General features: G+C 45.0%; 1 protein-coding gene across 2 annotated transcripts; it reads right to left on the bottom strand.

Moving 5' to 3' along the window:
- Positions 1-844: 844 nt before the first annotated feature.
- G6PC (glucose-6-phosphatase catalytic subunit) lies at positions 845-10,298 on the bottom strand. Of its 2 annotated transcripts, none has more exons than XM_032615458.1 (5): positions 9,813-10,298; positions 7,492-7,601; positions 4,895-5,000; positions 4,146-4,261; positions 845-2,530 (listed from the first exon to the last, which is right to left on the bottom strand). In XM_032615458.1, exons 1-5 carry the CDS (start codon positions 10,040-10,042, stop codon positions 2,019-2,021), a joined length of 1,074 nt encoding a protein of 357 aa, XP_032471349.1. In that variant the 5' UTR covers positions 10,043-10,298; the 3' UTR covers positions 845-2,018. The 2 variants fall into 2 exon arrangements, with proteins under 2 accessions (XP_032471349.1, XP_032471350.1); XM_032615459.1 differs by having other exon boundaries at positions 9,983-10,199.
- Between the last annotated feature and the right edge of the window lie 1,478 nt (positions 10,299-11,776).

Raw genomic sequence — 11,776 nt, 5'->3', positions numbered from 1 at the left:
TGCCTGTCTGCCCCCAAGTTGCAGTTTTGTAACAGGAGAGAGCCAATCCTGACTCCATGTTGGATCTGTTTCTTTTACTTTAACCTTTGCTTCCGGTTGCTTTTGTTCATTAAAAGGATACTGTCTATACACAGTGGCCTGCCTTAGGGAACCCTGTCCCCTCTGCTTGAATGTTAAACCAAAGTGCCTTTGTTCAGGTAAACATCCTGACCCTGTCCACCTGTGGATGGCGGCAAGAAAGAAGAAATTAACACATCCCCTCCCCAAGGCTGGCCATTCCAAGGGACATTCGCAAACCTTATGGCCTTTTTATTTTACTTCCTCATCTCCTCCCCCTGTTCTATAAAAGAAACTGGCATCCAAAACCCTGATAAGATGGGTTTTTTTGGAGACATTAGTCTGCCATCTTCTCTGTCTGCCAGCTTTCCGAATAAACTTGTATTCCTTGCCTCAGCACCTCGTCTCCCGATTTATTGGCCTGTTGTGTAGCAAGCAGAGCGAGCTTGGACTCGGTAACAGTTTGATCCCATAGAGCAACTCATGCTGCACTGTGGTCTGGTAAATAATGTTCAGCCTTGGCCAACTAGAATATGATATTGTGACTATGTTGATATGCTTGACTCTACCTGTGCCCCTGTGGACACTTTGTAAGTCTCAGCAGCCCTACTGGGACTCCTGGGCAACCCAAGACAAAGCACCTTCCTTTTGCAAAAAGAAAACATAAGTATATAGAAACCAAATTATTTGTTTAGGGAAATAGAGAAAGACCTAGAAATTTAGCTAAGCCAGGATTAGAACCTTCAGATCACATTGCCTCTAAAATATAGTAATCAACAAGACTTCATTCTTAAGTAAAATGTTGTTTTAATAAAATACTGCACGTATATATTTTTCTTTGCAAAGATGTTATGACCAGGATGGTTGGTGTGAATGATACTATATGGTAAGCTGTATAATTAGTAGAAAAAACAAGGACTCTCAAATAAATAGGCTTCAACATTTTTTTTAAAGGACATATTCTGCAAATTAGTTGAGACTAGAGAATAGGCAAAGAGGAGGAGTTGGCTTTTCCTCCAAGAATGCACTCTTGATTGGCTTGGGATAGAGAAAGGAGTCATATTTACCTCCAGGAATCAAAAGTAACATCGGAGTGACCTTCTGGAGAGAGAAATCCTGGCCCTCTCCTTGCCATTTTGCCCAAGATTTCAGAGCTTAACTGAAACATACAAAAGCACCACTATAGAGTCACTTTTAGGCATCTGAGGATCCAGCAGGGTGGTTGTGGAATCAGTGGAAAATGCTGGGGAAAGCAGAGCTGGGCTAATAAGGAGAAAGATCGAATGTTATAGAGGAGAAGCTGACGTTACCTGAGTATTCTGACCTAGTGCGATACCCAGATCACTGCAGCCATTCAGAAATCCCAGTAAATACAATGACCGTGGATATATAATAGAAAAATACAAGAAGCAGAATTACTCCACTAAGGACCTATTCATTGTACTTTAAGTTGGTCCCCCACCATTGAGAGCCCTTTACCTAAAGATCCGTATATCATTGAAGCCATTAAGATATTGTTTGACATACAATTTGCATGACATGCAAGATATTTAAAAATCCTCCTTAATCAATCCTTCTTTCCCTATCAAATCCACTGCTCCTTTCTCCTTTTCTGGGTAAGGATTAGCATGAGTAGAAAATTCCGTGTGATCCCCAGCCTGGCGTTGTGAGCTGGCCCTACCAAGAAGTCTCGCTTTTGTGTATTGGACAAAAGAGTAAGCATATCTTCGTGGAAAAAAATCCAGAATGACCCAACCTCCAATAAGGCTTTCTCAAAGAGCCTTATTAGCTCTTCAAAAAAACATCACCCAATGCAATTAGAATTGCAAAGGGGGAAGGGGGTGTCGCCTGAGCTGACTCTATAGTACCTCTGGCCTCATAACGGGCTGGCAGAAGGCCCTAGCCACCTTCAATCCTTGGTGCAGTCATCGACTTTTAAATTCTGAAGACTCCACATCCCTTTACAAAGTCTTCTTGTTCGGCTGGCCCAGGACCTGGGCCAGGCAGTAGGGGATGAGACTGACAGACGCCAGGGGCACTGCTGCACTCTTGCAGAAGGACAGGACATAGAAGATCAGCTCCATGTGGGATGGGGGTTTCAAAGAGTCAAAGAGATGCAGGAGGACGAGGGAGGCCACAATGCAGCTGAGGCGGAACGGGAACCACTTGCTAAGCTTGCCTTTGCAGCTCTCCCTGTACATGCTGGAGTTGAGAGCCAGACCCAGGCCAAAGAGTGTCCCCAGGTTCTTGAGGAGGCTGGCAAAGGGCGTAGTGTCAATGTGGACCCACTCTGGCCGCTCACACCTTCGCTTGGCTTTCTCTAGGGTCCACAAGAGGTCGACCCCCAGCCCCTTTAGCAGCAGGTAAAATCCAATGGCAAAACTGAACAGGAAGAAGGTAATGAGAAAGTATTTCTTGAGATTGGCATTGTAGATGCTCCGGATGTGGCGGAAAGTCTCAGCAACCGCAATGCCTGAGAGGAAGAAAGAATGACCGTGAGAACTGGGGAAGACACTGGCCCTTCAGCTAGAGGTGAGTTTGGAGCAATGGGTGACATGCCATCCACCCCACCATTGTGGAGTTAAATCACAGATGCCAGATTGAGGATCGTTTGTTTTCTTCCCATATGTGATTCCAGCCTGTCCTCAGCCACAGATTCTTTCAGATGGAAGAGTCATGTCACATACTTCCTCACTCCGCATGCAAGTTTCCTGTGTGTGTGTGTGTGTGTGTGTGTGTGTGTGTGTGTGTGTGTGTGTGTGGTCCTCCTGTCTCTACTTGAATACCCTCAGGGATGAAGAGCTCACTCCCATTCAGGGAGCCCATTTCATTTTTGCATGGATTTGATCATTACACAGTTCTTCCTTGTGCTGAGCTAAATAAAACCTCTCTCCTTCTAACGATGTCTATTGGTCTCAGTTTTTTTCCGCAGGTGTTAATAAGTGGTAAATCTAGAGCCTCTGTCAGCACATTTAAAGATACTTGTTCTCAGCGGTGAGGGGTAAATTAGGAGGTTGGGATTAACACATACACACTATATAAAATAGATAACCAACAAGGACCTACTCTATAGCACAGGGAAATATACTCAATATTTTATAATAACCTATAAGGGAAAAGAATCTGAAAATAAATATATATATGTGTATGTGTATATATATATAGGTAGATATACCTGTATATATATCTGAATTACTGTGCTGTACACCTGAAACTAACATGATATTGTAAATCAACTATACTTCAATTAAAAAAATAATAAACTGGGGGACAAAAAAGAAGAGACTAAGACAGATTGGGAACTCAAAAAATAAAATAAAGAAAGATAGTTATTCTCCTCTCTAACTTAAACATTTCCGGATCTTTCATGTAACATGAACTTCCAGGCTCTTTCTCAAACATGGAACCCTGCGCTAAATGCTGTGTTAATTCCGTGGTTGCCATGAAGCCATTATTTCCCTTGTTCTCAACATGCTTCTGTGAATGCTGCCCTGCTCTGCTTTTTCAGGTCTCCAGGGGAAAAATTCTGCACTTTCCTTAAGGTCTTATATTCTAGTCCTTTCCACAAAGTCAAGAAGTTCTTGCTTACACTTAACCAAAGTCCTTTCTGCCCCTTATTAACTGGATCCAAGAAAACAAAATATTCAAAATTCAGAGCCTATAATAAAGACCAGCTGTGGGTATCTGTTAGGTTTGCAAATGAATTTATTTAAATAAAGAGCTTTCCAAGGACATGGTGTTAATTTGTTAGATTTGGTAGCTTTTCTTAAGACTAAACTAGGGGCCACTTCCAACTGAAGACCCGTAAGAAATAAAGAATGTAAATATCTTGGAGATTTCAAGCGAATTCAATTGGGTAGGTTAATTTTCTGTATTGTCATGTTTCTGGAACATACTTAGTTGTGTACATCTGGGCACTCCTATAGAAATGAGTCATTTCAAATCGCCCACCCTTGACTTTCAACCCACTGAAATGCTAATAGCATTGATTATACACAGAACATGGCAGGAATGCTGGGATTTTGTCCTGATGAGGGAGGAATGGTATAGGTGGGAAGTTGGAGGGAGGGAGCCAGAGCAGCTGGTACCTGACAAGACTCCAGCAACAACTTGATGGGGAAAATGAGCAGCAAGGTAGATTCGCGAAAGACAGACATTCAGCTGCACTGCCCAGAATCCCAACCACAAAATGATGTTCAAGCACCTGCAATGGAAGAGGCAGCCATAAGAGAACACAGATATAGATCCTTCAGCAAAGAGACCAGCCTCAGCAGGAATGCTGGAGCCTGGCAAACTTAGGTTTCATCAGTGGAATTCTTGTAAATTGAAGCCTGTACTCAAAATTCAAAGATAACCATGGCAAGTGGTGAAACCCTGTGTATGTGAATTTTAACCTCCCTATTTTATGTTTCATAATTAAGGATTTTCACAGTGTCTGCATACCCAGAATTCCCCATAGAAGGAATGTCTTCTGCTTCTTTGTTTATTTTAACCTGGACGGGGCGTCTCAATTATTGGTACAGAAATGGGTTTTTGTTTAAAGCCTGCTTCTAGCTCACTAGCTGATCTCGAGAAACCCCTCTGCTATGTTAGGCCTTTTTTACTGATCTCTAAAATTAGGTGTTGCCCGTTCACAACATTTATTAAGTGGGTCCCTTCCAGCCCTAACATTCTGTGACTCTAATATTCGCTCTCAGCAGAAATGCCACAACTCTTATCAGTACCAGCCTAAGGCATGGGGTGGGCTGGGGGCACGTGAAGAAGAGTAAGTGGTGTGTCAGCTTCAGAGAGCCACCTCCTGCCCTCCGCCACCCACAACCCAGAGCTGAGTTCTTACCGAAATCTGTAGGTTGGCTTTTTCTTTCCCCGAAAGATAGAGAGGGTAGATGTGACCATCACATAGTATACACCTGCCGTACCCATGGCATGGCCAGAGGGACTCCCTAAAGAATAGGAAAGAGATGAATGAATGAACCAAAGGTTAAAAGTCTCCATGTGGGAGATTGCTAGGGGGCATCATCTATCCATCCATCCATCTATCTTTCCATTCAGGAAATTTAATGGAAAAGCTACAAGATGTTGAAGGAGAAGGACCCTGGGCTCACCTCCTCTCATGAGCATACCAAAATCACAACTAACTGCTGAACAACTATTGATGGAAAAGACTGAAACCCATCTTTCCATCCATCCATCCATCCAATTATCCATCCACCCATCCATCCTTTCATCCATCTACCCATCCTGCCGTCCATTCATTTATCCATGTAGTCATTTATTTAACAAATATCTATTGAGCTCCTACTACGTGCCCAGCACCATGCTAGGCTTTGGGAGTACAGAGCAAAGTCAGAGAAGGTCATAGCTCTTGTGGTTATGTATATATCAGCATGCTGGGTATACAATCACAAACCGATCTGCCTTCCATTGTCTCTCTTCCACTCTCTTTGCGCAGTCTGCTCCAGCCATGCTGGCCTCATGGCTCTCCTTTAAACATACTCCCACTTCAGTGTCCCTGTGATGTTGGCCTTTCTAACCAGACACTTCTTCCTTCAGAAATTTACTGGCTAATTCCCTTGCCTCTTTCAAGTTTTTGCTCAGATCTCACCTTCTCAATGAGTCCTACCTTGACCACCTTATTTAATCCTGCATTCAATTCCTATTCCTGCTTCCTCTTCCCTGAAAGATGGAGGGTCCTGAGATGTGCCACTCAGATCCCCTTCTGGACTGAAGTTATTTCCCCTTTCTCTTGTTGAGAGTGTAGTTGCAGATGGCCCTCAGCTCTCAGACTTCTCTGGAAGTCTTGCCCTGGGCTGAAAAGAGCTGTCTTGATCACAGCTACCCTCTCCCTGGGGTGGGGGGGAGCCTGCACCCAATCACTGGTCTCTATTGGGGTATAAGGGTCTGGTCTCCTTGAATCAATTCGGAGCTCCTATGGGGTTGGCTGAGACTGAATTGCAACTAGGTTTCTTCTGGCCAGGTGGCTTCTGTCCCTTTCTTCTATGAATGCTGCTCCCAAGAGCAGCCTGCCTCCTGCATGCTGATCTCCATCTGAGTCTGCTTTCCAGGGAAACGCATAGGTAAAGCCTTGCCTTTCTTCCTCCTCCTCCTTCTTCTTCCTCTAATATCCTAAATATTTTACTTGTGTATTATGATTTTTTTTTTATAACACACACACACACACACACACACACACATACACACACCATTCAAATTTAAGCTCCACAAGAGGGAGAACTTTTTTTTTTTTTTGCCACGCTGCACGGCTTACAGGCTCTTAGTTCCCTGACCAGGAGTTGAACCCAGGCCACCACAGTGAAGGCACCGAGTCCTAACCACTGGACCACCAGGGAATTCCCACGGGTAGGGATCTTTGTTTTATCCACTGAGGCATTTCAAGTACCCAGAACAGTGTTTGACACAGGTGTTAGATAAATAACACTTGAATGAATGGATATGCTCTGAAGTGAGTCGAGGATTTGTGAGAACAAATAACGAAGGGCCATGCCCTAGTCTGGGGGCCAGTGATAGGGTGTTTGAGGAAGGGACACTAACACTGAGACCTACGGGTGAGCAATGGGGTTGAGTATTCCTTTCCTTACTGAAAAATGAAATCTATCATGTGGCTGAAAAACGCCCGTCTGGGTGTACCTAGTAAAATACAGACAGGGTGCGGGATTGGACAGTCAGCTCAGGAGGCCACATCTCCTGGGCCTCTGGGAAGCACAGCCAGGGGCTCAGGCCTCTACCATGTTCCCTTCCCTGGACAAAGGGCCACAGCACAGTTACTCTCCTGAGCCCTTTGCCTGTGAGGGATCCCTTGCCTTTCTGGACTAGCAATTTCGGTTCTGGAAACGTTAGGCAGATTTCCAAAGTGTCAGTCATGGGCTATTTGGGAAGGCCTTGCTTAAGTGAATTCAAATGGAGTTGTACCGGACTTCCTTGGTGGTGCAGTGGTTAAGAATCCGCCTGCCAATGCAGGGAACATGGGTTCGAGCCCTGGTCCAGGAAGATCCCACATGCTGCGGGGCAACTAAGCCCGTGCGCCACAACTACTGAGCCTGCCCTCTAGAGCCTGCAAGCCACAACTACGGAGCCCGTGTGCCACAACTACTGAGCCCACACGCCTAGAGCCCGTGCTCTGCAACAAGAGAAGCCACTGCAATGAGAAGCCCACGCACCACAACGAAGAGTAGCCCCGCTCGCCACAACTAGAGAAAGCCTGTGCACAGCAACAAAGACCCAACGCAGCCAAAAATAAATAAATAAAATAAAATAAATGGAGTTGTACCAAATCCAAGACCATGACCAAAGCTTGCAAGAGTGGCTCTGCTCATGTCCCCCTCAAAGACAGCTTCATCCAGAACATTGTTACCAGGTGTCCACTGCGAGCAAGGTTCACCCAGTTTCTGTCTGAACAAGGGCTGTGACTCTCACCTGGGCCGGTCTCACAGGTGACCGGGAACTGCTTTATCAGCGGCACAGAGGTGTTGCTGTAGTAGTCGGTGTCCAGGACCCACCAGTATGGGCGCTGTCCAAAGAGAATCCTGTGAAAAAGCAGAACCGATATCTGGAATTACTGAGGGAACACTTTGTCCCAATGCCACACCTTCAAGAAGAGAGATAGCTCAAGGACAAGACCCATGTGATCCTATACAGAACACTGGTATCACGGGCACCTCCAAGAAGGGGAACTGGATGGCTGGAGAGGGGCAAGGGAGGGAGACTTTTTAAAAAAAAATATTTTATTTATTTATTTTTGGCTGTGTTGGGTCTTCATTGTGGTGCACGGGCTTCTCATTGCGGTGGCTTCTCTTGTTGCAGAGCACGGGCTCTAGGTGCGCGGGCTTCAGTAGTTGTGGCACACGAGCTCAGTAGTTGTGGCTCAAGGGCTCTAGAGCACAGGCTCAGTAGTTGTGGCACATGGGCTTAGTTGCTCCGTGGCATGTGGGATCTTCCCGGACTAGGGCTCGAACCCGTGTCCCCTGCATTGGCAGGCGGATTCTTAACCCATGGGCCACCAGGGAAGTCCCAGGAGGGAGACTTTATGGTGCACCCATTATATAACTTTTGAATTTTGCACTATTTGAAGGTATTATTTATTCAAACATAAATAAATAAATCCAATATCCTCAAAGCCGTATTAACGGCAACTATGTGACTTTTTTTTTTTTTTTAACCCCAAGAAGAATTTGTCCTGGCAGGATGCATAGGAACTACAGTTTGCAACTTGGACTTGCATATTCTACGGGTTCTCTTTCTGCTGGCCTCCAGAGTCTTGGGTTTCTTCCGGACACCAGAGAATGAGCCCCAGCCCCAAGGACAAGCCCCACCAAGGGGATGTGGTCTCTGTTTCCATCAGAATCACTCTCTGTTAGGACATACATAGCTTCAGGGGCTTGTTCTGTATCCTCTCAGCTTTGAAACAGAATATCTCAGACAAACCGCTTTCCCTTTCATAGCATGTTTTTCATTGTGGAAACAGGTGTGACGGGTTGGTCAGGATGCCTCCTCTGCCCTGCAGTGGAGGAACAGTGATTTCTCACTAAAATTAGCCACTAACTCTGACCTCTACCAACTCAGAGAAAATCCATGGTTCTTTACATGAAATTAGATGTTTGGAATAACGTTTTTATTTGTTAGAGTTATGCTATTGAATACCAGAAGTTACAGACAAAGTCGATTTTTCAACAGGAATTTCAGAATCCCATCAATACGCCTTGGGCTTCTGAGCCCAATAACGATGTTTTTTCCTACCCTAAAGGAGTTTTCTTGTTTATGGCCAAAGAAAATTAGAGCTAGAAGAGATCTTAAGAATCACCTACCAGTGAACAAAGATAATTTTAGGGATGGTAAAGATCTTAGAGGGCAGCTGGTCCAACCTCTTCATTTTCTAGACGAGGAAATAGAGGCCAAACCAGTAATGTGTTAGAGTCATCCAGTACTGGCTAACAAATGTAAAATATTCAGGATTTTTACAAGCTGGACCCAACGGTAGCTTGAAAGTGGGATCATATACACAGTAGAAACTGGCAAATACTAAAATCAGGGCTTTTTACCCCCAAGAGTCAGTTTATCAACACTGGATGTAACATAGTTCGTAAGAGTGTTGCCTCTGAAACCAGCCTGCCTGGGCTTCAATCCTGCCTCCGACACCACCTGTGTTTTTCTAGTCGTTTAACTCAGTGCCTTAAAGTGCTTAGCACGTGGCCTGGCACATACTACGTGTTCAATAAATGTTAATAACTATACTAATTATTAAGGTCTCAGAGATAATCTAAGTTTACAGATTATAAAACAGAAACTCAGAGAGTTGCTACGAGTTGTCCAGGACATACAGCCGGTAGGTGGCTGAACAAGAGAGTTCTCTGGATTACTTCTCATGACCCCACACAACAAGTTTTGAAATTGCCTATGTGTTTCCCTTCTTCATACCTCATTTTTCTTCCTTCGTACATCTATCTTTATGTCACCTATGCTGTTTCATAGTAATGAAACGGTGTTTCTTTGCTTATAGCCTATAATTCACAAGGTCCAGCTGGCCTTCCGTCCATACGACATAGCCTTTCCTGTATCTTCAGCTCCTGACAGGGTTTTCTCTGTCAACCCTCATTCTACAGAGGATCCAAAGTCAGGAGGGGAGTAAGCTGTGCCTTCCTGAATAACATGGAGGAGAGGCAACTTCTGACGGACAGACATTTCCAGAGAGAACGCCAGCCTCTCCTTGCCGAGGTCCTCTTTGTCTGGCTCTTACTCACCACTTAAAGACGAGGTTGAGCCAGTCTCCAATCACAGCTACCCAGAGGAGTTTGATGCCCACAGCTTCTCGGAGATGGAACCAGATGGGGAAGAGGACATAAAAGGCATTCCTGAGGTCTGCGATCACAGACACCAAGATGAACCAATCCTGGGACTTCTGATAATTCACCTGGAGGTAGTGCGTTGACTGGACCCCAAAATCGTGTAGAACATTCATTCCCTCCTCCATCCTCACTCAGGAAACCTTTGGCTGTGGCCTTGCAGTTATTTCAGACTTGGTGGTGATTGCTCTGCTATCAGCCTGTGTCTTGCCTCTGTTTTATACACTCTGTATCCAGTCTGCAGGTCAACCCAGCCCTGATCTTTGGACTCAAAAACCGCTTTTGTCTAAAATCTATTGATCAAAGGTGCATCACCAGTAGGTTGATGCAAACGTGTTCAGTGTGATTTACGTAAAATAGGAAAACAGGGACACAAAAACAGCCTGATCGTCCGTGGGCTGGCACAGCCAATGATTAACTTTGGCATTGTTGCTTGACAGTGCAAGGGGCTGCCCTCCTGGTTCCGAAACCCGGCCAGAGACACAGGACAGAGTCTAAATCTGCCATGGTTCTTGCAAAGATGCCTGATTTCCTAAGTCTACACCTGCACTTATTTTGGAACAAAGAGAAGTCTTGGTGCTCTAGCTATTCAACTTTTAATTTATTAATTTAAAAATATAGTAAGTTCTGGGGCTTCCCTGGTGGCGCAGTGGTTGAGAGTCTGCCTGCTGATGCGGGGGACGCGGGTTCGTGTCCCGGTCTGGGAAGATCCCACATGCCGCAGAGCGGCTGGGCCCGTGAGCCATGGCCGCTGAGCCTGCGCGTCCGGAGCCTATGCTCCGCAACGGGAGAGGCCACAACGGTGAGAGGCCCGCGTACCGCAAAAAAAAAAAAAAAAAAAAAAAAAATATAGTAAGTTCTATTGTACTGGGAACTGCCATGTTGCTGGGCATTTCTTAACTGCATTAGGGTCTAGGAAATGCCTCTGATTTGTGAGAACAAACCCTCTTCACAGTATTGGCTCTGTATCTCTTAGGGCCAGAAAATAATCATTTTTGAATGCACTGATTAATTTTGCTGTTGTTGTTTTTTTGACAGTGCCACGTGGCTTGTGGGATCTTAGTTCCCCGACCAGGGATTGAACCTGTGCCCCGTGCCGTGGCAGCACAGAGCGCTAACCACTGGACAGCCAGGGAATTTGCCCTTTGGGGTTTTAACACATAAGTTTAAGCAACAGAGTGAATGCGTATTCATGCAAAAACAATATGGTGAACATGTGGTTCTAAATAAAAACACCAGCAAACTGGGGACTGGGGACTCTGGAAAGGGCTTTGTACTTTGAGCTTTCTTTCATTTGTACCTGGAGATTAGATACAGATATAGATATGATATAGATATAGATACAGATGTATCAATATATACAAATAATCACCAGGAAGTAAATACAATGTTATTATAACCATGGATGTAGACAAGGAATAAAGTGACAAACACCAAGTTATGAGAAACAATGCTGCCTGCTCACCCCTACAAACAGAAAGCAGCCTGCAGTAGCCTAGAGACCAAAATCTCACACTCAGATGACCTAGGACTGTGACGGGAGCAGGGGCTGACTCAGGTGACAGACTGATGAGTTTTCAAGAATAAGAGCCAGTGGGAATAAAACTTGTTAAAACCCACACAAATTCCCCATAAGGAAGTCCATGGTTGCTTTGTAAGGGGTAGTCTGGGGACAGGGAAAAGAAATTCAGAGCAAATGAGTTTGTAGCAAAGGTTGACCACATTCCGTGCTGGAAATGATTAAAACCTCATCCAGGAGGTATGATCTGGAGTCTCATCCCCACTCCACCCCCTGGGCTCCTACCCAGCTCAAGCAGAATCCAACTGCCCTTGACCACGTTGTCTCTGCTGGTCCAAGCAAC

The sequence above is a fragment of the Phocoena sinus genome, chromosome 20, assembly GCF_008692025.1.
Source record: "Phocoena sinus isolate mPhoSin1 chromosome 20, mPhoSin1.pri, whole genome shotgun sequence".
NCBI lineage: Eukaryota > Metazoa > Chordata > Mammalia > Artiodactyla > Phocoenidae > Phocoena > Phocoena sinus.
The sequence above is the reverse complement of the archived record's forward strand: the minus strand, read 5'-3'. Positions and strand labels throughout refer to the sequence as shown.